Source organism: Pan troglodytes, chromosome 16 (assembly GCF_028858775.2).
Source record: "Pan troglodytes isolate AG18354 chromosome 16, NHGRI_mPanTro3-v2.0_pri, whole genome shotgun sequence".
Taxonomy (NCBI): domain Eukaryota; kingdom Metazoa; phylum Chordata; class Mammalia; order Primates; family Hominidae; genus Pan; species Pan troglodytes.
In genome coordinates, this window is record NC_072414.2 from 23,496,939 (window position 1) to 23,523,268 (window position 26,330).

The 26,330-nt window shown below is 45.1% G+C and overlaps 1 protein-coding gene across 3 annotated transcripts in view; it reads right to left on the reverse strand.

The window, feature by feature from the left end:
- OTUD7A (OTU deubiquitinase 7A) overlaps window positions 1-26,330 on the reverse strand; it is a 393,053-nt gene that overhangs the window by 68,587 nt on the left and 298,136 nt on the right. For all 3 annotated transcript variants that reach the window (XM_016927863.4, XM_016927862.4, XM_054666883.2), the window contains 2 exons: window positions 25,253-25,432; window positions 14,188-14,406 (listed from right to left, as the gene is read on the reverse strand). In XM_016927863.4, coding sequence (XP_016783352.1) covers window positions 14,188-14,406; window positions 25,253-25,432 — 399 coding nt within the window. The remainder of the gene's footprint in view (window positions 1-14,187; window positions 14,407-25,252; window positions 25,433-26,330) is intronic.

The window sequence follows — 26,330 nt, forward strand, 5'->3', positions numbered from 1 at the left end:
AGAAGGACAGAATTCAAATTTTTTTCAAGTGCACATAGAATATTTATTAAGCTTAATTATATGCTGGGTCATAAAGCAAGTCTCAACAAATTTAAAATGTCTGAAATCATTCATTATACATTCTTTGACCACAGAAGAATTAAGCTAGAAAAAAAAACTCCTAGAAATATCCCCACAGTGATTAAGCAACATATTTCTAAGTAATTTATGAGTCAAAGGAAAAATTATAATAAGTATTTAAAATGATTTAAACTTAATGATAAAGAAGAATAACATCAAAATTGTTGATGGAACAGAACAGACCCAGAATCAGACCCACACCTACACAGTCACCTGCTGTATCTCAAGGTTACACTGCAGCATAATAAAGAAAAGATGATTTCAATAAATGGTACCATGTCAGGTTGATGAATATATGGGAAAATGGACTTTCATTACATAGCACATCATTTATGAAAATCATTTTTAGGTGGATTATAGATTTAAGTATGAAAGGCAGGAGAATATTTTCAGGACCTTGGGGTAGGCAAAGGTTTCTTAAGCTGAAATAGAGGCTCTCAAGTAAGGGGAAAAAAAAGGTAAGTTGAACTATTTTAGTTATGATCTTCTGTTCATCAAAGTGTATCAGTCAGTGAGTGAAAAGGGAACCAGTAGGGTGGGTGAAGATATTGGCAATACACACCTGACAAAGGTCCCATATCTAGAATGTATAAATAATTCCCACAAGTCAATCAAAAAGGCAATCTTAAAAATGGGTAAAAAACCTGAAAAGGCACCCAACAAAAGAGGATATGCAAATGGCCAATAACATGAAAAGTACCTAATTTTACTAGTCATCAGAAAATAAAAATTAAAACCACTGTGTGGATACTCCTACACTTTCAACACAGTAACTAAAACAAAAAGACAAAAAACATGGAGCAACCAGAACTCTCAACAGAGGAAGAGCAACTGGTACATCCACTCTGGAAAACTATTTGGACAACTGTTATAATGCTGAACGTATGTAAATCCTATGATCCAGCAATATCACTCCTAAGTACAACTGACCCTCTGTATCTGTGGGTTCTGAATCTGCGAATTCAACCAACTGCTGATAGAAATAATCCAGAAAAAAAAATTCCATAAAGTTCCAAAGAGTAAATCTTGAATTTGCTGTGTGCCAAATAATATGTCAAATCCACATGGATGAAATGATGTAGGCATTGTGTTAGGTATTACAGGTAATCTAGAGATGATTTAAAATATATGGGAAAATGTGAGTAGGTTATATGCAAATAGCACACCATTTTCTACAAGGAACTCGAACATCTGAGAATTTCAGTATCTGGAGGGTCCTGGAACAAATTCCCTATGGATACTGAGGGATGACTGTATATATCTTTAGAAATGTGTTCATGGCTTACCAGAAACCTGTACAAGAATGTTCATAGCACCCCACTTTTATTATAATAATGACAAAGTTGCAACAGCTTGTTATGGACTGAATGTGTCCCCTCCAAATTCACATACTGAAATCTTAATCACCAGTGTGGCTATATTTGAAGATGAAGACTTCAAGGAAGTAATTTAAATTCATTAAATGAGGTTATAAGGGTGGGGCCCTGATCTCCCAGAATTAGTGTTTGTATAAAAGACTCTAGAGAGCTTCAACTCTCAAACTGTCCCCCACCCCAAGGCATGAACTGAAGAAAGACCATGTGAGAATACAGTGAGAAGGCAGCCGTTTACAAGATAGAAAGAGAATCCTCACCAGGAACTGAATTGGCCAGCACCTTGATCTGGGACTTCTAGCCTCTAGAACTGTGAGAAAATAAATTTCTGTCATTTAAATCACTTGGTCTATGGTATTTTGTTATGTTAGCCTGAGCTAAGACACCAAAAAATCCATCAATAACATAATGGAGAAGTTATTTGTAATACATGTATATACATTGCAGTGCAATACACCAATGAGAATAAATAAGCTATATGGTAATTACACAACTCTATGAATGAATTGCATAAGCTTAATGATAAGCAGAAGAATCCAGAACTTAACCCATTCATGATTCCATTTATATAAAGCTCAAAAAGAGGCAAAATAAACCTATGCTATAAGAAGTCACTTTTCTTGATGTGAGTTTCTTGTCTGAGTCCTTGTTATAGGATGTGATCTGTTCTACACTTATGATTTGCACACTTTCCCACATGTACATTTCAATAAGGAATTAAAACAATGAAAGGGTAATGGGTCTAGCTCCAGAGATGACTCTAAGGGAAAAGACAGCTGGAAGCTGCTTGAACCTGAGACGACATTTTGAAGGCAAAGAAAGGATTCAGGTGGTGAATCTGCTGGATGGAATGTCTTCAGAAAACCCCAATTTGCAAATATTTCCACCTCATCTTATTTTTTCCATAAAATGCAAAAGAGTATGTCTGAAATATTTAAGGGGTACCTTAGATGCTGACTGAGTCTATAAACAAGGCTACAACATAAAACTGTGACTACATATTGTCATTAATATATGCTTTAACATCACACGTTTCTTATTTTTACCCAGAATTGTTGAACAGGCTGGCTTCTCATGGATCTGATACACTGCCAGTTTTATTTTACCACTTCTGAAGACATCTAAAGGTTCTATTTTCTAACCCTCCCTTAACTCCCACCTGAACACATGCTTTTCATTTCCAATACCTAGATTAACAAACAGATTTCTATTTCTTCCTCACAAAAATAAAAGTGAGAACATAATGACAATGCAATAGTGACTTAATGAATATTTTTTGATCTTACGAGCTCTGTTACAGCAGATTCATCACATGACTTGCTTCCAAACTTCAGTCTTGGTGGGTAATAGCACATCAGTAACATTATGTATCCCTGCATTTTACAGGACTGTTAAAGAAAAATAGAGGCCCCAGTTCAGACACACCCCAAGGCCAACCACCTATAACCATGTAGCCAAAACTTAAGTTATCCTGATTTCCCCGAGATATTAGCTCTAATCATAAACAAAACACAAAACATTGGCTAGTCCACATGATTCAGTGAACCAGCTGTAGACAAATCAGCTTAAACTAACTCTGTTTGCCCTAAAAAGAAGGTTAATGTGTAACAGTCAGTCACAAAAATGGTCAAAATGCTTCCTCCTTTACGTTTTCTCAGCTGTGCTGGAACTGCCGCAAGGTAGGCTTCTTGCCACGCTTGGTCTGAAGTCTCCTGGGCTTGTGAACTGTTCTTCTGTATGTACCATATACTCCTAAAAATTTGATAACTTCATTTGATTTTCTTCCTGACAGGACTTTGGGATCAGTCACTCTGTGTGAGGAGTGTTAAATGTAAAGCTTGGGGACTGCCGTGATTTGTGGGCCTCCCGGGCCACCCCCATCATCTGTGGGCCCCCTGGGCCACCCCCCTTCACTTTGCCTCTGTCAGATGTTCCTGCGCGGTGCCCTCAGCAACGTGTCCCTCTAGAATTGTGTAACTCGGCCGCTGGCTTTCTACTTGGCCTCTCAAAGAGTGTTCCTTTGGAGATTTTCTCTGGTATTGGTGATTTATTCTTTTAAGAAAATCCAATAAATCATGCAATTCATATTTGGAATGGGTCACGTGGCAGTAAGTATCCTGAGGGAAAGAATGACAGTTCCCAACGCTCTGAGCTGAACTGAGGAGGTCTCGTGGCATGGGCAGGATGAGGACATTTCACAGCCAGGCAGCCATGGGCAAACCCTTCGGCTTCCCCAAGTCTCTTCTGCCTGTTCTGTAAAATGAAGAGCATCTTGGCAATTGCATGCAGCCGATGTGAGATCTGGACATAATTAAAATGGCGTATAATACACCTAGCACATAGGAGATCCCCAATATGTGAAGGCTGCTATTATCAAAAGCATAGTTGCCATAGTGCCCACCCCATCCTATCCCAGATGACCAGATCCATGGTTCTGATTGTCAAAAGAGCCCAATCAAAGGGTATGATATCTTTGGAGGGCACAGAAACAAGTTGTTTGAAATTTGAAGCCATCAAGAGTAGAATTCTGGCTGGACACAGTGGCTCATGCCTATAATCCCAGCACTTTGGGAGGCTGAGGTGGGTGGATCACTTGAGGCCAGGGGTTCAAGACCAGACTGACCAACATGGCAAAACCCCATCTCTACCAAAAATATAAAAATTAGCCAGGTATGGTGGTGCATGCCTATAATTCCAGCTACTTGGGAGGCTAAGGCAGGAGAATCGCTTGAACCCGGGAGACACAGGCTGGAGTGAGCTGACATCGTGCCACTGCACTCCAGCCTGGGAGACAGAGTGAGGCCTTGTCTCAAACAAACAAAAAAAAAAAGTAGAATTCAGTCCAAATGCATGCCTGCCTCCAGGCACAGTGTGCTGTAACATACCAATCCAAGTGAAATGGTTAAACGTGGCACATCAGGAAATCAAGAAAATTCCCCTGACCACAACATATTCAGTATGATTTAATCTCTCATTCTGGATCTTTTAGCATAGAAGAATTATCATACTGCAAGTAATGACACTGTATCTGTGGCAGGCAGAATTCTAAAGTGGTCCTCAGATTCCCACCTCCTGGGGTGTACTCCTGTGTCATCCCTTTCCCTTGGGTGTAGGTGGAACCTGTGACTCAGACGGGATGTCACTCCTGTAATTAGGTTATAATATGGGGTAAAGTGAGGGGATTTTGCAGATGCAATTACTTTACTATTCACTGACTCTGAGTTGATCAAAAGGGAGATTATCCTGGGTTGGCCTGACCTAATCTGAGGACCAAAAGAGGGTTTAGTGGTCAGAGAAAAGGAAAGTCAGAGAGATTTACAGAGAAAGGGTAGATGGTAGAATGTAAAGGCAATAGGGAAGAGGGAAGAGGGAAAGGGGGAGAGAGGAGAGAGAGATTCTCTGGCTGGTCTTGAAGCAGTAAACAACTGCCATGCCAAACAGTAAACAACCCGAAGCAGTAAACAACTCGAAGCAGTAAACAACTTCACTGCCATGCCATAAGAAGAGAGCTAGATGGCAAGGATGTGGTGTGGGGTCCTGGATGGCTTTGGACTGACCCCGTTCTTTCCCCTTTCCTGTAGTTCTCAAACATTACTGTAGGCAACATGCTACTACATACAAAATACTCTATTAAAATACAAAAATTAGCTGGGCTTGGTGGTGGGCACCTGTAGTTCTGGCTACTTGGGAGGCTGAGGCAGGAGAATCGCTTGAATCCAGAAGGTGGAAGTTGCACTGAGCCGAGATCGTGCCACTGCACTCCAGCCTGGGCAACAGAGGGAGACCCTGTCTCCAGGAAAAAAAAAAGAAAAAGAAAAAAAAAAAAGAATGTGCTGGGAATGCAGTATCCTGAGATCATGGGAAACTAGCTGGAACAGTCTGGACTCTGTTCTGGTCCCTCTGAGAACAGGATGTATTTCAATGTTTTAGCCCAATAATGACTGTATCCCCCAGGTATCAAACCCACAGCAGGCTGCTTTCTGGGGTCCCTCAGCTGCAGCACAAGACAGCATGCACCCTGGGCACTGTCCTAAGTCTTGTGTGACTGTCTTGCCCTGAACCCTATGCTGCTATTGTCCCTCACTGCCTGTCTGTAAGACACCTGCTTTGTGCAACCTGTACACATGCATGAGACTTGGCAAGGAAGCAGCGCACAGTGAACCTGCATCACTCCTGAGTCTCTTGGGTACTCTCTAGGCGCCAACAGTTAGCAAGAAAATGGGACCTCAGTCATTCAGCCGCAAGGAACTAAATTCTGCCAACCGCAGGGAACTTATGGATCCGCCCCTAGATGAGCACACAGCCAGGGGACACCTTAATTTCAGCCTTGAGAGACTATGAGCAGTCTCAGACCCAGCTAAAGCACAGCAGACGGCTGGCCCCCGGAAGCTGTGGGATGATACACTTGTGCTGTTTTAAGCTGCCAAATGTGTGGTAATTTGTTAGGCAGAAATAGAAATGCATACAGCGTCCTTTAGCCCAAGGATATTTAAATAGGAATTCTGTCCATTCATTTCACATGTGTATCCTGGGAGGCGTATCCCGGGAGTGTTCAGCAGGTGTCTGGGAGGTTTACTCGTGTCCCTGAAGTGCATGCTGCTAACGGGAGCTATGCACAGAGAAGCACCTGAATGCTCAAGGGCAAGCAGACAGCTCCTGTAACCTGTTCAGATAACAGTGTGGCCCAGGCTGTTGAGACCGTGCACACCTGGGAGAGGGCAGGTAGGCAGGATGCAGCCTGCTAGAGCAGCTGTGTGGATGGAGGGCAAGGCTTAGTGGTTTGATGTAAGCCGGCTTCTAGAAGTTAAGACTCTTACCCAGTTGAGAGCACTCCTAGGGCTGTATATCAGACATGACCGCCCTGAAAAGATGGCCCAGCCATGGTAAATGCCAGCACTTTCCAGCCTCTGGAGACCCCATCATGGCCCAGTGCTATTCTAACATCCAGCAGAACCTAGAATGTGGTGCCCGAGATAAAGGTGTGCTCCATACAAGGAGTGCGATTGGGAACATGCAAAGTTTCATGGTTCCATGTTTCTATTCCTGGCTTTGACAGAGTGGTCATTCCCAACTCCCCATGACATAACCACAGAACAGGAACAAGACACGGGCACTGGCATTGTGAATAGCTTGAAAACTTGAGGTTCTGCAAATAAGAAAATCACAGGTGAACACCATTGAGGGAGGCAGGTGGTTTCACATGTGGGGAGCTATTAGTCACTTATTCTGACTTTTCTGAGCAATAGTCCTCTGATTCATCCGTGATAATGGGACCAATTAACTTCAGCTTTGGAGCAGATGGTTACCACACACTTTAAAATAAGATGTCTTTTTGCTCATCACCCCACGACATTTTGATGAAAGAAAACAAAACGTGACAATTCTCTATCAGAAAGATGAGGGGATTCTTGCCCTAAATGTGACACTGTGACTCCTTTTAATATCACTGGAGTGCACCCTCCCCACCTGGGCCCTCGGATGTCCCCTCTCTGGGCATCACTGTGCCTTGCACATGCTTCTGTGAGAGCTCCTGCCATGGGACTGCGGTATTGCCTTTATGTCCTTTGCTCCTCTGGGGCAGAGGCCTTGTGATCCTCATCTTGGTTGTCCCCAATAATCCTGGTAGTTCATATAGTTTGAGATGTTTGTCCCCTCCAAATCTGTGTTGAAATGTGATCCCCAATGTTGGAGGGGGGGCCTGGTGGGAGGTGTTTGGGTCATGGGGGTGGATTCGTCATGAATGGCAGGGTGCCATCCTCGCAGTAATGAGTGAGTTCTCGTTCTATTGGTTCCCATGAGATGATTGTTAAAAAGAGTCTGGCACCTCCTCTCTTGCTCCCCTTCACATCATATGATACATCTGCTTCCCCTTCCCCTTCTGCCAGGACTGGAAGCTTCCTGAAGCCTTCACCAGAAGCAGATGCTGGCCCCATGCTTCTTGTACAGCCTGCAGAACTGTGAGCCAAATAAGCCTCTTTTCTTTATAAATTACCTGGTCTCAGGTATCCCTTTAAAGCCATGCAAATGGGCTATGACAATAGGGTTTGAGACACCACAGGTGCTCAATGTTTACTAATGAATAATTGTAATGCTGGAGAAGATAACTTAGTATTTGGTCACAATTTAAATTCTTTATAGCAAAAAGTGTGAAGAAAGAAAAATAAGAAATACCACTCTATGAAAATAAAAAATTAGTAGAGGAGGCCATTTACTTGATGCTGAGTATGCATCCAGCCCTGTGCACACACGACCTCAGTTCATCTTCACAACAGCCCCACAAGGTGGGCTGCTTCATCACGATGTCACAGAGGAGAGCCTGACGCCCCCTCAGGGGGCTGCACAGGAACCACACTGTGACCACTACGCTGAGGAGATGTGAACCCTGGCCTCTGTCCCTCCCACACTCTGGCCCCGGCCCTATGCCCAGGGTTGCCCAATGCTGCACCTGGCCCACAAAGGAAAGTGGTATTTCCAGGCTTGCCCAGAGTCGCAGCTGCGACTCTGCCTGACTGATGGGTGGAGGAAGCTCCAAAGCACAGCAAGGATGGGAAGGCAAACTTGGCAACTGGCCATGGGGGGAGCTGCCTTTGGAAGCAAGGAATGGTCCCAGGTAGCTAGGAGGCCAATGGAAGCCTCACGAGATGGAAGGCAAGGGAGTGTAAAAGTAGCTGGAGGAAAGAGATGACTCACAGCAGCCGATGGTGAGATCTATAAGGAGAAGGGGAATGGAAGCCACTTCCTGACCTTTCTCTGTATCAAGCACAGTGCAGCATGGCTTCCCTGAGAACCTTGCCCTCACAGTCAAACCCAGCGGTCAGTTTCTAGTGCACGCTGACTTACTGGCATATTTGGCACCACTGATTGCTCCCTTCTTGAAACACCTTCCACCCTGGGCGTCAGGGTCACTATCCACCGCTGGTTCGCCCTATTTCCCAGGCCCGCACATTCCCAGCCTCCTCTGCTGGCTCCTTCTTCTGTTCCTGAGCCCTCAATACTGTAGGGCCCCAGCCTGAGTCTTTGGAAAGCTTGTTTTCTGTCCATGCTCCAGACAAGTGTGTCCAACTCATGCTCACCACTGCATGGAGCCAGGTTGGGGGCATGGTGGGAGGGTCCTATGAGGAGCTCACTCCGGGATCCCACGGGTTTCACTTTAGGGCACTAACTCCACATCCACATCCCCAACGCAGGGCTCTCTGTGACTCCAGACCCTCATGTTCATCTGGGCAGCAACTTTACAAGTCTCACTACAGTCTTGGGCTTTGCCTGACAGTGCTGGCCTCTTCTTCTTGCTCTTCCTCCAGGGGTCTGCATCTCCTCAGGCACCATTATCTACCCCCATGTTCAGGGTAACACTCTTAGGGCCATGCTGGACTCTTCCCTGCCTGCCAGAGCCCCAGCCCTCCATCATCAAGGCCTGTAGGTCTGCCTTCAAAACGTACCCCATAGCCGTGTCTCTCTACTGCCCCTCACCTGCACTACCACCCCCACGACCCTGCCAGCCGTCTCTCTCTGCCCTGGCCTGGAGCAGCCGCCTCTCCCTGCTCTTCCAGCTTCTTCTCTTACCACCCCATAGTCCATTCTCCAGCAGCCAGAATCTGTCAGATGTGAATCAAGATGCGTCAGCCCCCGGCTCAAAACCCTCCAGGGGCTGCGTATCTACCTTCAGTGAAGCCTAAAGGACGAGGCTCCCTAGGGCCCGGCTCCCATTCTCCTGCCCTCCTTTCCAAATCCTCTCACCCTCGCTCCACCAGCTCAGGTGACACTGGCTTCCTTAAATATGCCAAGACTTTGATGCTAGACTCCCTCTGCCAGGAAAGCCAGGCCCGCAGGTGTCTGTTGCTGCCTCCCTCCCTGCCCTCCAGCGGCATCCCGGGATTCCCTCTCCTTCCTAACCTCCCCAGAGTAGCCTCTGAGGCCCCACTTAATTTTCATGTTCCCCTTGTTCACTGGCTTTCTTCCACTGGAATTTCACCTCCCTGAGGGCAGGGGTTTCATCTGCCTGGAGTGTGGAGGTAGCCCCAGACCTGGATGGGGCATTTCGTGGGCATTCAACACAGGCTGACACTGGGTCAATCTGTCTCCATTTGGCCGCCGTTACACATCTCTGACTTTCAGAGGGAAGAAAGTGAGGCTCCAGCCGGCCAAGTGACGTGGCCAAGCTCCCCCTGCCAATCCAGGCCTCAAGCCAGGGTCGGGCTGACTCGGAAGCCCACAAGCCTCCTCTGTAACTTACCATTCTCTGGCAGATTCCCCTCAATCCAATTATCCTCCCCTGAGCACAACTCAAAGGTGTGCCTAGAGATTTTTCAACATGTGTTTCCATCTCCCATGTATGCAGTGACTCCTGCATTACACAAAAATGCCTCTGCCCTCTGCCCCCAGACACACTGAAGAACCACACCATCTCACCCACATGGTGGTTAGCTGCTGCCACAGGCAGCAGATGATACTTCCCAACCCAGAGACCCCGGTCTCCGAGCCATCTCCTGTGTAAATGCAGCAGGATCAGCTGATGGCAAAAGGAGTGGTTTCTTGCCTTCTCAATGGCAGGCTAGTCATTAAAGAACGAAAGATGTTTCCCTTCCTCTCAGGAGGTCAGCTGGTTTTAGGCCCAGACGATCCGGCCTTCTGTTGCCCTGAGACTGTCATGAGGTGGGAGTGGGTTGTGTTTTCCAGGGTTTGAAGACTTGAGGAAGACCAGTCTCCCAGATCTGTGGGTTTTATGGGAGTTCAGACTGGCACCCCACTTGACACAGAGGCCTCAAAGATAGACGGGGCTGCCTATGTGGCTCGGGAGGCCAGGCAGATACCACGCAGGGCCCCAGGAAAGTGGAATCAGGCCCCAGGTTGGACAGCTGGATGGTGGGCAATGTTAACTGAGTGAAGGCCACTGTTTGCCAGTTTTCAGAACCACCTGAGCCCTGGGTTCATGTTCTGTCCAAGGGAAAAGGAAGTCCTCCACCCAAAGTCTTATGACAGAGATAATGTTTCCTGTCAAGCACAGCTAGAACTGTCCCTTAAACAAATGGATTTTTTTTTTTTTTTACTAAATAATTTTTTGACATCTGTATTTCAATCTCTCATGTATTCAGTAAAATAATACTGCATATAAATAGTTTATTCATAAAGATTCTAAGCACTAAGCTATTAGAAAGAGGAATTTACCCTTTGTACCCAGCAATACTGAGCAGCTTTCTTGGATGGCCACTTCATGATCGAAAAGTGGACTGTGACAGTGGGGGCCACGGGAGCAGAGCCTGGCTGTGGGGTGGAAGGTACAGGAGCTGCCAGTGCTTTCCAGTGACCAAACTCCTCACCCAGATGGGCTGTGGGAGACCCTTTAGCACTGGCCGGCTGAGGGTCTTCACGTGAGTCTGAGCATAGCAGGGCACTGAGAAATGACCTAGTCTAAGACCTCGCTTGAGAGCAGAGGAAAGGAGTTCGGAGGAGTCAGATGGATGGTGGGCAGGGGTCAGGTTCATGCTATCACCCAGCCCAGAGACTGCTTCACTCCTCTGAGGGAGCACACACACAGTTGTCTGCGTACCTCTGTTATTTTTCTTTTTTTTTCTTTTTTTTTTTTTTTTGAGACAGGGTTTTGTTACCCAGGCTAGAGTGCAGTTGTGTGATCATGGCTCACTGCAGCCCTGACTGCCCGGACTCAAGCAATTCTCCCACCTCAGCCTCCTGAGTAGCTGGGACCACAGGCGTGCACCACCATGCTTGGCTAATTTGTTTATTATTTGTAGAGATGGGGTCTTACTATGTTGCTCAAGCTGGTCTCGGACTTCTGAGCTCAAGTGATTCTCCTGCCTTGGCCTCCCAAAGTGCTAGGATTATAGGCGTGAGCCATCGCGCCTGGCCACTTTTATTATTTTTCAGCGTGAGGGACGAGGAAGACATGTTGGCTACTAGGACTCCTGTCCCAGGCAGATCCCTGATCTTCAGGCGCTAATTGCACCACAAGCACCTTTGACCACTCCCTGAAGAGTGAGACCCACTTCCTCAAGGCCTCCTGCGAGTGTAGACCAGATGGCTTCTCCACTGCTGGGTGGGAGCCTGCGCTTCCTACCTTCACTGATCTCTGCTTCCAGTTGGTTCTCTTCGTGGTGCCCAACATAAACAATGAGCTATTCATAATTTAACATCTTAACTCACTAAGTTTGGGTTTTTAAAAGGTATTTTTCAAGACTGGATGAAGTCAGAGTCCCATCTTAAAATGCTAGTCTGGAAGGTAAAATATAAGTGATAAAAATTAAAATGCAAAATATGGAAAAAAATAACAGAAAAGACATTCAAAAGAAGTGAAGGCTTTTGCTAAGCATGGTAGGGCTCAAGGAGAAGGTAACATGGTGGGCTCTACCTACAACCTTGCACGAGACTGTGCTTCACACGAAACACAGCACTCAGGCAGCTGCTATGATCACCCGAGCTATTAGCAATCGTCAGTGCTGAGCTGTATAAAGGTCTACGCCGCCGTAGCATTCAACAGAGAGTAACCCATGAAACTTGTTTCTTTCTTAACAAACACTAATTTCCACTTCTCTATGAATAGTGAGCTTTTTCTATTGAAAGTATCTTATCTGAATTAGTCATATAGAAGCGTCTTTAAAATAGCCAGCCCCCACAGTGAGTGGTTTAGGTTATTGCTAATCTAGCTGAATTGTTTTATGTTTGTTGAGTCTTGCTGAGGTAAGAAAGAGCAAGGCTGTGGGTGCCAGTCATTGGGTTGCTCTTGATGGCTGTGAAGCAGCTGAGATGAGAATTTCTCCACAGTCACAACATGAGATCCAGCTGTTGGGAATGTAGAGCCTGTTCTAATGTCAAGCATGCCATTGGTGAGGCTTCTATGAGTCCTGTGGCTACGACCTGACTGCAAGCCTGCCCAACACAAATAAGCCCCACTAGGCACATCTCGTCCTTTGTCTAAACGCATCTTGTGCCTTCCCTCTTGAAAGTAGTGGATGACGACAGCCCTGGGCAAACAATGACAAGCAATGGCATGAAAGCAGGTGTACACGTGTACACAGAAGCCAGGTCTGGTAAAACTTCTCGGCACATTGACTTTCTGGATGTTTCCCATTGGCCCCACAGATCTACTGTCTATCCTTCTCCATGCTGCTCTGTATGCAGAGGGTGACCTGCGTGGACCACATCAGTGAGCTCCCCGCAATCTGCCCTTCTGCCATTAAGAGGCACTGGTCAGAACCTGGATGGTGGAGGAAGAGTGTGGTCAGAGTATTTATTTCCCCAGCATCTTCTCTCTCCCAGATGCCACACCTCCTGCCCGTGGCTATCTCCATCAGCCACTCTCATCCCTTGTCTTTTTGCCAGGCCTGAAGGTAGTCTCAGGAACAGTAGTATCCTTCACTAGTGTCCTTAAATCCTGCCCACTCCTTGGAAAGCAGTCCCTTTATGGAGTCCTTTATCTCACAGTTTTGTGCTGCCTTTTCTTTCCTACCAGGGTCCTGATTGGTCCATCCACCAATATCAGAATCATACCAACCTACAGGTACTTCTCCCCTGTCTTCTTCTGGAACTCTAGAAAGTGCTTGGTAATTTTATTGGGTCTTGGCCGAGGGCCGAGAAAAGCTCTACTCCCTAACAGTGCATTGCTGGCTGCAGCCCTAAACTCCTGGGATGACACATCCGGGGACGTCTCCACGGACCAAGCCTTGGAAGTGGAGGCTCCACTCCACAGCGGACATGAAGAGCTGGCTGAAGGCTGGGTCAGCACTGGAAGGCGATGCCTCCCCACCCCAGCAGGAGCAGGGCTTCCCACTGGCTGAGGACATGCTCCATGTGCACTGTCAGCCCGTGCAGGCAGGCGGGGCTCCCACTGGGAGGGGCGTGGTGGGCCTGAGGAGACAGCCATAACATCTTCCACATGCGTGCCTGAGAAACCCCCAGATATGTGATTTTGCAATGTTTATAATGTGAATGATTATGAGTGAAACTGGCATTGCTTTGTCTCAGGAAGAACCTAAATCTGTTTTAGACATTTGTTTTGGACTCATTATTTTCTCCTTAAACATTCCAAAGAAGAGAGTTTGTCTTGCTTCTTGAACGCTTTCTTCATTGGGATGTTAGGGTGGTGAGGAAACACTAAGGAGAAGGAAGGAGACTGAGGTCAGGTTTTGTGCTTCCTTAACCTGGAAGCTGGAAGAGGCTGTGCAGGCAGGGAATGGACAGCTATGGAAAGCACATGTCACTTAGTACCCCAAAGCGTTGCCGGGTCAGCAGTCTCCTCATCTTTGCAGATGGAGAAACTGAGGCTGAGAGAGATCACCTGACTTGCCCAAGTCCACAGGAAGTGGCGGGTCTCCCGTTTTCTCTAAAGCCCATGGTCTTTCCTATCTTTCGTTCAACACCCACGGAGGAGTTGTCTGGGGAAAGAGAGAAGCAAGGCAAAGAAGCATAGAGTTCTCCTTAAAGGAGGACTGGGATTTAGGGGCAAGGGGAAAAACTCGAGAGATTTCAGCACCACCTAGTTATCGGCCCCTCCATCCAGCCCATGCTGGCTAGAACACTGTCGGCCCGTAGAGCAGGAGGTGCGGTGCAGCATCTAGAATCCTAACTGAAAACTGCCCAGAGTCTGAGAACATGTGCCCTTCTCTTGCTCATAGAGTAGGTTAGGCCAGCTCACCATTCACCAAGCCTAAAGGGGGTGGGCCTGCTGGCAGGGGCAACTCACCTGCCTGCTCCAAAGCCACCATTGTTGCCTGCTCGATCAGGTCCCGCTCGATGAAGCTCCTGAAATCCTCGCTGTACACGCTCAGGTCTGGCAACTGGAATGTGTAGATTGGCATCTCCAGGGGGAACTGCTCGTTGTTGCATTCGCTTGCCACGTGGGACCGGGCCAGGGAGACGATGGCTGAGCTGGCGTGGGAAATCCCCCGGGAAAGTCGCTTTTCTGCAGGGGGAGAAGGAAAGATAGCCCCAAGGGCTGAGTGGGTGTAGGTGTGGCTCTATGTACATAAACACACATACTATGCACACACAATACACACACACAGGTACACATTCATGGACACAGACCACACACATGCACATACCACACAACACACAAAAATACATATGTGCACACATATGAACACACCATACATGTTCACACATATATACTACGTGGCACATGCACACATACATATACATGTGCACACACACTTATAAGCAGAGATATACATGTGCATACACATACTGCACACATACGCATACACACACATGCACACACATAAATGCGCACACATGAATACAAAAGCATACACAGGATCATATGCATGCACACACTAGACACATATACACTGCACATCCACTTGTATACATACATGTGCACACACTACATAGCATACACATACATGCATGCAGACACACACATAGAAACAGATAGTCGGCACATATACTACACAGATACATACATGCCCATGCACATACACTACAGACTATACACATACTATATACGTGTACACATATAGATGTATTTGCACACACAAATACACAGGACACACAGTGCACATACATGTACATACATGCACAGACTATATGCATACACACGTACACATACATGTGTGCACACACATACACATGCACACCCATATTCTCTGCACCAGCCCTTATATCCTACAAGCCTTTTCTATCCTGCAGGCCTTCCTGCTGCTGGATTAATCACCACCACCTGGTATATGGCACTTATTCACAAGAGTCATGAAACCACTTAGTAAGTGGGGAGCTGCAAGCCCACAGTACAACTGCACATCAGCACTGTCAAAGAGCACCAGGCTTGCTCTTGGGTCTGAAGTTACCTCTACCTCAATTCCACTGAGTTGTCCTCTCCCAGGACTAAATCGTACAAGGGAGACCGCTCTTCGTCTCGATGCATTTATGCACTTAATGCAAAGAAACAATCATTCAGGCATCCACAGCAGCTCAGGTTTTAAGACAGGTTGTTTTACTAAAGTTATGCTGATAAACGCCTCCTACGTGGCCGTCCCAGGACACACAATATTAAGTCAGTCCACGTGTTTCTCTTCTGTCTGGATATTCTTTTGCCACAGCACTCTCAAAAATAATGCTCTCCTCTGGCTTTATTCTTCTTGGGCTTTTCAGCCAGGGAATGAGAAACGCAGTGTAGGATTTCTCTAAGGTACAATATGTTACCATGTTAGGAAGTCGATTACCTAGAAAGTAGATGTATCTTCTTGATGCTGCAAAAGCACGCTTGTTTTTATAAGCCCTGTGTTCTAATGACTAACATTGAACATAAAACAAGAATGCTTAAATATATGTTAAGAATAGGTTATCTTTTCTCATAGTCAGTGTTTTCAGTAAGGAGAAGTCTTTTTAGCAGGGCAGTAGATCTTTCATTTTTCTCAGGAAAGCATGGTCTCTGGTGTTTTATTCAAAAGCCTGCTGCCTGTGTTGCCTAAATTCAGTATAAATAAGCATTGTCTAAGCCCTGTGGCAAATTCCTGAGGCTATTCCCTGAGGTCCCAAGGAATCCCACCGTCCTCCAGTTCAGCCTGCCCACTGGTGAGGTCTGTGCTCCTGCAATGCCCCTCTGAGGTCCACACTGACCAGCACACCACGGTCACACGGAAAACCCAGCCCCAGCCTTCACCCGGAACAGCAGCATTTTCCTTCCCCACTTGCAAGAGCACTGGACAGAAATGGCATTCATGGAGTTTTGTTACAACGGACTAAAAAGCATAGGCTTTTGATCCTATGGCAAGTTAGTTTTAAATCCGAAGCTAATTTCCAGAAGGTTCATGTATTTTTCCCATTAAAATGAATACAGAGTCACAGAGACAGACTACATTTCGCAATGGGTGGTTTAGATTCACCTTCAATTTCATTCAGAGACCAACAGGATTAAGTTCTTTGTATTTTGCAGAAAGGTAAAAAGAGAAGTTAAACCACACAGGACATTAGAAAGAAGAGGGAGGGAGCACATGGGCCCAGCTTGGGTGGTGGGGGACGGCCCATTGCTTCCCACACTGGTTCAGGTCCTTGAGTGCAGGAGCAGTGGAGGCTTGTGTCTTTCTGCCTCGTGCAAGCCATGCTGAGGCCATTCATCTTGCCACAAACTACCATTTTTTGTATCTGGGAAAGAAGGAACTGCCCCATTTTTCGGAATCTGATGGAGAGGGACATCAGGCATTAGAGAATCGAGGTGCTATGTGCACCTGCAATTGGTGGGACAGACAATCTCAAGGCTGCTCTCAACAGTGGGCACCTGTTGTCCAGGGGCACCCATGCTCCTCCCGGGCCCATCAATCAGCACCCACATGAGACACTTCCATGGCCTTGGAAACACGGTGATTCCTAGGACAACATGATGTGGTTCTGCAGTTCTAAACATGAAATATTTGGAGTTTGAGGGAAAAAAGTATTTTTGAACTAAAAATATTAATAGATTGTGTTGAAGACTATATAATGAGAAATATATGCTCCTAATTCTAACATTTCCTGTGACACCCCAGGAATGCACACATATCATCTCTCTCACACACACACAGAGTCTCTCTCACACACACACACACACATTCACACACTGATTCTTTAAACGTGAACTCAGTGATTCTACTTTTGGATGTATAAATAAAATGTTTTACAGGAATTACCATGATCAAAGTTATGTCTCAGAAAAATACAGAAAGATTAGAAAACAAAACAAAACATAGTACAAGAATGTACAGAATTTCCCTGCCACTGACAAAGGGGAGATGTATTAACTATATATTCTTTTTTCATTTATTTTCCTTTTATTTTTAATTTTTACAGAGATGGGGTCTTGCCATGTTGCCCTGTCTGGTCTTGAACACTTGGGCTCGGCGAGGATTACAGGAATGAGTCACTGCATCTGACCCTGCGTTTTCTTATTTTCTTTGTTTTTGTGGCTCTGGCACCTGGGACCTCCCTGACTGGGGAGAGGCTGCCCCTCCCAGGTGAGCCGATGTTAAGAGATGGCAAAGGCCTTGCCCTGCAGCACACCTCTCCTATGCGGAGCAGCCAATCCAGAATCTACACTCCTGACTACCCTCTCCAGCTGGCTCTTACTCTCCAGGAGGCAACGTTCCTTTGCCCTCAGCACTTCAGGCCAGGTACCAGGCAGCCGGAGACAGGCCGTTTGCCTCTGAGCTAGCTGCCGTTATGCACACTAGCTGGGGTAGGGGGCTGCTCCCCCTGCCCTGCCTTCCCATAGAAACCACCTCAAAGGCTTTGGCCCATGCTTCCCCTCACTCCTATCTCCAGATGACCGGCGCCTCCCCGTGTGGCCCTGCATGCTGTGCTGGGCCTCCTGTTTCCAAGGAACTGTGAGTTAAAAAAAAACAACTTCCACCTTCATGACAGTCATTTCTGTGTCTGTGTGTCTTATGACACCTGATTAAAACGGATCCTGGGTATATTTTAAAACAGGTGGACAAAACTTTTCCTAAAAGGTGAGATAGAAATATTTAGGCTTTGTGGGCCATGCAGTCTCAACTACTCACCTCCGTCTTTGCAGCACTAAAGCCGTCGAAGACAGTACATACATGAGTGAGCGTGGGGGTGTTCCAATAAAACTTTACTTAAAAAACAGCCCAGATTGGGCTCACAGGTCTTTTTCTGGGCCCTGATTTAGAATATGAAATGTTCCATTTTCCGTTTTGGCACACTATGGTTTCAGGAAGAACTCAACTAAAGGAGACATAAATTCAATTCAGAAACTCTGTAATTCAATAGGAATCGATATGATTGCTCGCAAGCCTCAATTAATAGGATTATGCTGGGATAGAGTCCTATTTTTTTTTTCTTAAATGATATCTAAGAAAAGTCAGATCACAGTATGTAACAGCTACACTTACTAGGCCCTGATTCTGCCAACCTCTCTGGTAGCAGAGAGAAGGGTCCTTCTAGCCCCTGTATCAGGAGGATAAGATAATGGGTTGGTTTGTTTGCTGCCAGCTCAAAAGAGCAGGACTGCCATGTGGCCATCTGTCTGGATTGCTGCTGCCTGAAAGATACCAGCAGCCTTAACCGTGTGGTGTAGTCAAGGAAGGCCCTGAGTACAAGACCGAGCCAATGACTGGAAGGGGTGGTTCCTCTGGAGTCAGGTCTAATGGCAGAAATGAAACCGAATTTAAGAATAATCAACAAGAGGGGCAAGACAGTGCATAGCCTCAGTGTCCTGTCCTTACACACACCTGGAAATCCTCAGGGGCAGGAGGTGGAATGGGTGAGGCCAACAGAGAGGGCCTGGGGTAGGGCGTCTTGGTCCTGCCTTTCCTCTCCTCAGCATGGCTCCAGCATGGCCTGCCTTCCCTATCATCCCCTAGCCCCAGCCCTGTGCCAGCTGGAGAATGTCAGGTGGTGCTGGAGCACAGCTGGGTGGGGCACCAGTCACCATAAGCACTGCTTCCCTCCTTTCCCTAACACACTGGGGAGCTTGGCGGTTACACCAGAGCAGGGCAGTCCCTACAGGAAACAAGGACTTTCTAGAAGAGAGGAGCTGGGAGCAGCCCTCAGTAGCCAATCCAGCTATGTGGAGGGGAACAGGCGGGGAACTTCTAGAGCCCAAATGACAACATCTAAGGCTCTCCAGCTTGAGTACCCTTCCCCAACTCTCATCTGGAGGAGCATCCACCAGAGCCTGTGCTCCAGCACAAGTGAAGATGGATGATAACTGCGTGCCCCAGGAGCTTCAGGGAAACTGTTAAAGAAAGGCAACAAAGTACTGGCCAGGAGGACTAGATTAAAAAATGAGCCTAGTAAATACGTGCAAAGAGATAAAGAGAATATCAGAATGGAAAATAATAATAATAATAATAATAATAAAGACAAAGAATTAACTTGGGATTAAAAAAATGTTAATGAGACTAATAATGCATTCATGTGCAGAATAAATAGGGATGTGAAAACATCAGGTCAAGTGAATCTCTTAGAAGACATGAGAACAAGATGCAAGAACACGATGGAGGAAGGGTTGGAAAGTGTTCAAAGAAAATAATTTCAATCTAGAGTTTTTAATCTACTAAATGAAAATTTAAGTATACCATGTAAATCTTTTTAGGCACTCAAGGCCTTAGGAGATTCACCATGCAAAAACTGTTTTTGGAAGTAGTCTTTGAGGAACGTTTTTCTTTTTTTTTTTTTTTTTTTTTTTTAGCAAAAGAGAAAAGAATACACGTGAATAAATAAAGGAGTTAATTGTTATCTAAATAAGCAAAGGCAACAAAAAGTATCTAAATAAGATTGAGAGCAAGTAGGGGCAGGACAGAACAACATAAAATCATATTAATACATGTATTTTGCAGGGGAAAATATAGTTGTTAAGTTTTTAAAAATAATAGGAAGAAAACCAAAATAATGATTTTAATAGAATAGCAGTAATTGCAATGTGAGTAAAAGTAGAATGTGTAACTTGCAAACCAGTAGAAAAATTTAACTAGATAGAGAAGATAGGACAGAAGAATGGATTGAATTAACCACTCAAAAGACAGAGATTCTTGGATTGGATAATAAAATGAAACCTAATAATAAATTGTCTACAAGAATCACATTTAACATGAAAGGATATGGAAAAGTTGAAATTATATCAGCAGAAAAAATGATATTTCTGGCAAATATGAACCAAGAGAAAGCCAGGGTAGCTGTTTAATATCAACAAAAGCAGATTTCAAGATAAAAACCATTATATCAAATGGCTTGACAAAGAGACAGCCTATATATTGGTCAAAAAACACACAAAAGGAAGATAATCTAAAAAATTATGAATATACATATACCTAACAAGATAGCATCAAAACAAATACAGCAGAAAGGATGAAACTCAGAGAAGACACAGATAATATGCATTAAAATTTATAACTCAATTATGGCTTTTCTAAACAACAGAATAAACAGTTGAGAATAATCCAAGATATAGATTCAATATAGCTTGAATAATAAGCTGAGCTAATAGAAACAAAGACAGCATTCATTCGCAACAGTTCAGGAGAGTCTACCTAATTCAATAAAATAAAAAACTGAATTAATTGTATAAATATGAAGAAGAACATACAATTATTTCAGATGATACTATTGTATACTTAGATATCCAAGTGATTCCCTTAGAACAAACTATTAGAACTAATAAGAGAATTTATGTAGTTCACTGGATAAAAGATAAATAAGTAAAAAATGAGTTTCTTTTTTCCATGCTTAAAATCTGAACAGAATCTGAATATGTGGAGAGGCATACATAATGTTCTTGGATAGAAGAACAATATTATAAATGCAAATTATTTTTAAAATTAAATAAAAATCCATTCCAATTCCACTCAGAATTATAATTTTAAGGTTTAGATGGCAAAATAAATATTCAAAAACAGCACACACAAAAAAAGGAAAAGCATAGCAATAGAAGGTGAGGGTGATACCCTGTGAAACCACTGAGTCAAGTGTAACAGGGTGGCAGCCACAGGGGTGGGCAGAACAAGGTATGGAAATAGGTCCAGGTATGTTGACAATTTAATATAAGGCAAAGCTGGCATTTAGTTCAGTGGGAAAATGTACTTGAATAACTCTCTCTCAATCCAGGAGAAAGCAAAACCAGATTCTTTGCTATTTACAAAAATTTCAAATTGATGAAAAGACTCAAAGAACAAAATTTAAATTAAATATAAGAATATATTTCAGGCCGGGCACGGTGGCTCACGCCTGTAATCCCAGCACTTTGGGAGGCTGAGGTAGGTGGATCACAAGGTCAGGAGATCGAGACCATCCTGGCTAACACAGTGAAACCTTGTCTCTACTAAAAATACAAAAAATTAGCTAGGCGTGGTGGCGGGCACCTGTGTCCCAGTTACTCGGGAGGCTGAAGCAGGAGAATGGTGTGAACCCATGAGGCGAAGCTTGCAGTGAGCCGAGATTGCGCCCCTGCACTCCAGCCTGGGCGACAGAGTGAGACTCTGTCTCAAAAGAAAAAAAAAAAAAAAAAGAATATATTTCAGTAATTCTGTAGTCCAAGAAACATTCCAAAGTGAGAGAGAAAGCTCATCAGCCATGAGAGCAAGATAATGTAAACATTGTGTATGGGAAAATATTCTGAAAAGAAAGTCATAAGGCAAGTGATATGTGGGAAAAACACATATACATATAGAGGAAATATATGTTTTAGTCTTTATTACAAAGAGAGCAACAAATTGATAAGAAAAGGCAAACCAATCAATAGAAAAATGGACAAAGTATGCGAACAGCCACGTTACAAAGGGGAAATCCAATGGCCTAAGAAGCAAATGACAAGATGAGACAAGACACCATTTTCCACTCTTCAGAGTAGAAAAACAACATAAACACATTTGATGTAGTCTGAATATTTGTCTCCAAATCTCAAGTTGAAATGTGATCCCCAATCTTGGAGGCGGGGCCTGGTGGGAGGTGTGTGGATTAGAAGCAGATCCCTCATGAATGTCTTGGACTATCCCCTTGGTGATAAGTGAGCTCTTGCTCAGTTCACACGCAATCTGGTCATTTAAAAGTGTGTGGCACCTCCCACCCACCACTCTCTCTCTCTTGCTCCAGCTCTGGACATGTAAAGCGCCTGTTCCCTCCTTGGGACTTTAAGCTTCCTGAGGCCTGCCATGATTTTAAGCTTCCTGAGGCCTCCCCAGAAGCTGAGCAGATGCCGGCACCATGATTCCTATAAAGCCTGCAGAACCATGAGCCAAGTAAACCTCTTTTCTTTATAAATTACCCAGCCTCAGATATTTCTTCATAGCAATGCAAGAAAGGGCTAACACAGAAAATCAGTACCAAGGGGGTACCTGAAAATGTGAAAGCAACTTTGTAACTGGGTAATGGGCAGAAGTTGGAAGTCTGGAGGATTCAGAAGAAGACAGCAAGTGAGGGAAAGTTTGGAACTTCTTAGGGACTGGTTAAATGGTTATGACCAAAATATGGATAATGAAATGGACAACAGAGTCAAGGCTGAGGAGGTCTTAGATGGATATGAAGAAATTATTGGGGAATGGAGCAAATGGTCACGTGTTTTGCCTTAGCAAAGAGCTCAGCTGCATTCTGTTCATACCCTAGGGATCTGTGGAAGTTTGAACTTGATGATTTAGGGTATGTGGTAGAAGAAATTTATAAGCAGCAAAGTATTCAAGAGGTGGCATGGCTGCTTCTAACAGTCTGCATTCAGATGCTGCAGCAAAGATATGAGTTGGAACTTATATTTAAGGGAAGCAGAATGTAAAAGGGAAGCAGAATGTAAAAGTTTGAAACATTTGCAGCCTAGCCATGTGGCAAAGAAAGAAAAAGCTTTTTCAGAAGAATTCAAGCAGGCTGAGGAGCAACTACTTGCTAGAGATATTTGCATGACGAAAAGGAAGCTAAATGAGTGCTATTACCTAAGACAATGGAGAAAAAGCCTTGAAGGCATTTCAGAGACCTTCACAGCAGCCCCTCCCATCAAAGGCCTACAGGCCTAGTTGGAAAGAATGGTTTCATGGGCCAGGCCCAGGGCCCCGCTACCTTGTGTAGCCTTGGGACACTGCTCCCCACATCCTGGCTGCTCCAGCTCCAGCCTTGGCTCAAAAGGTCCCAGATACAGTTCAGGCTGCTGCTTCAGAGGGTGCAAGCCATAAGCCTTGGTGACTTTCACATGGTGTTAAACCTGTAGACATGTAGAATGCAAGAGTGAATGAGGTTTGGCAACCTCTGCCTAGATTTCAGAGGATGTATGGAAAAGCCTGGGTGTCCAGGCAGAAGCCTGCAGCAGGGGCATAGCCCTCACACACAACGTCTACTAGGGCAGTGCCAAGGGGAAATGTGAGGTTGGAGGCCCCACACAGAGTCCTCATGGGGGCACTGCCTAGTAAAGCCGTGAGAAGGGGGCCACCACCTTCCAGACTCCAGAATTGTAGATCTACCAGTGGCTTGCACCCTCCACCTGGAAAAGCTGCAAGCAGAGAGCAGCCATGGGGGCTGAACTCTGGAAAGCCACAGGGGCAGAGCTGCCCAAGGTCTTGGGAGTCCACATCTTGCACTGGTGTGCCCTGGATGTGAGACATGGAGTCAAAGGAGATTATTTTGGAACTTTAAGGTTTAATGATTGTCCTGCTGTGTTTTGAACTTGTGTGGGGCCTGGAGCCCCTTTCTTTTGGCCAATGTCTCCCTTTTGGAATGGGAATGTTTACCCGATTGTATCTTGGGAGTGAATAACTTGTTTTTGATTTTACAGGCTCACAGGTGGAAGGGACTTGCCTTGACTCAGACAAGAGTTTGGACTTTTGAGTTAATGCTGGAACAAGTCAGGACTTTGAGGGACTGCTGGGAAGGCATGATTGTATTTTGCAATGAGAAGGACATGCGATTTGGGAGGGCCCAGGAGTGGATTGATATAGTTTGGATATTTGTCACCACCCAAATCTCATATTGAAATGCAATCCGCCATCTTGGAGGTGAGGCCTAATGGGAGATGTTTGGATCACGGGGGCAGATCCCTCATGAATGGCTTGGGCCAACCCCTTGGTGATAAGTGAGCTCTCATTCTGAGTTCACATGAGATCTGATCATTTAAAAGTATGCAGCACCTCTGCCTTCCAACTCACTCTCTCCTGCTCCTACCCTGGCCATGTGAAGTGCCTGTTCCCCCTTTGCCTTCTGCATGATTGTAAGCTTCCTGAGGTCTCCCCAGAAGCTGAGCAGATGCCAGCACCATACTTCCTGTAAAGCCTGCAGAACCACGAGCCAAGAAATCCTCTTTTTAAAATAAATTACCCAACCTTAGGTATTTCTTTACAGCAGTGAAAGAATGGCCCAGCACACCATACATTGTAATTTCCAGTGCTGGCAAGATTGAAGGGAAACACCCGGTTTCACACATGGTGAGTAGCAATATATTAGGAAAGAAGCCCTAAAATTATTAAGCTAGAAACACACACGTGTTGGCACAGCAAATCCATTCTGGGAATGCAAACCTATAGAAACAAAAGCACCAGTATGTACGATTAGAGGTATAAAGATGTTTCTTTCAGCATTGCTTTCAGTGGCAATTAACAAATAATAACAACGACAAAAACCCAAGCAAAAACAGAATCACCATGAATACAGCAGTGATTAAAAATTAACACATTATAGAATAAAATGTAGCTATTGAGAGATTATGTTCATCATCTCCTGCTCAGTGAAACAAGCACTTTGCAGTGTGCTGTGCATTTGACTCTGATGTGTTTGATTTTGAACAATATAGCAAGAGGAGCAGGAGGAGACCACCAGAATGTTATCAGCCGTCATTACACTGGTGAGATCTGGGAGGTGTGGAGGCAAATGCTCTTAAGTTTTCCTCATATATCTCTGTATTGTTTCCTTTGTTATAATAAGCATATCTTACTTTCATAATGAAGAAAAAGGATAGAGAAGATGGAGCGCGTGGGACAAGAAATGTGATGCTGAACAGACTTGGAGACTGTGTTACTTTGGAAATAAGTGAAAGAACTAGAGATGTTTGGTCTGAAAAAACCAAGACTCCAGGAGGAATGCTGGCTTTTACTCACTTATTGGGCTTTTGGGGTCCTAGGAAATCAGACTCATTTTTCTGCTTTTCTGAGGTAGAGGTTGGAACCATGGATAGAAGCAACAAAGGACATTTCGGCATAGTGTGAGAAAGAAGGCACTGAGAGGCCAATTTGTCTGCATCTGGGAGGTGATGACCCCACCATTCTTTGTACCACGCAACCCGCCTGCAAGCTGTGGTGCACTGGCCTGGGCGGCTGTGCCCAGGCTCAGTCCCTCAGCGGTACCTTGGGCAATGTCGTCCTGCCTCTGCAGGCAGGGTCGCTCCACCTTGTGCCCGGGCTGTGGCTCTCGCTCTGGCTGCTTGGGACCCCGCCCTTCGTTGAACACATGTGGCAGATTGGCTGTGTGCACCTGGCGGAGCTGCTCATAGTCGCTCAGAGCGGCTGTCAGGTCCCAGTTTTTGCCTGTGGACAAGAAATGACAAGAGGTAACAATACGAATGCATGAATAATGGTCTCATCATAGAGAAGAACCGTGACAAGAAGGGTTTCCCATTAGGACATAAACTAATGAATTTTTACTAGTAGTTCTCATTTTTCAAAGGGGAAAAATGGCCCTCTGCATGACTCTAAAAGTAGAATTTCACACCCATAAGTGATGTCCATCTAAAATATGTGTGACTATACACAGTCTCAGAGCCTTTAGGTTCACACACACACACACACACATCTAAACACTGCATCCCTGATTATCACATCCCCCTTTGAAAATCAAGTTGTAGAGCTTACTCTCTGAGGGGAACAAAGCATCAGTTAAAGAAAAATGAATTGAAATAATTCTCAAAGTTTCTTTGGGCTTTTGCTCAGAGTTTTACTTTTTATTTTAAGCTTAATATGAGAGAAGCAGAAGCTTGGGAGGGATTCTCTTGTTAGTGAGCTTTGGTGGGAGATAGGCTTCTGAGCTCAGGCCCTGCACCGGGTGTGATGCCAGGCTGGGCAGGTGTGCCCAGCGTGGGTACGCACTCAGCAGGGCTCCCACCCCGACACGGGGTGCTGGACTGGCACTTCGCAGCACTAGGCACAGCTACACTGGGGAGTTGGAGGCAGCGTGGGCACTCTGATTCCCAACTCTGAGAGTCAGTGGGCTTGTAACGGCAGGAGGGAGTATCACACACTACACCCGATTCAGTTAGGCATCATCCTATAGCACGATTGGGCAACTATAGTTAACAATAACTTAATGTATATTTCAAAATAACTAGAAACGTAGATTTGGAATGTTCCCAACACAAAAGAAATGATGCATGTTTGAGGTGATGGATATCCCAATTAGCCAGATTTGATCATTATACATTGTAGGCTG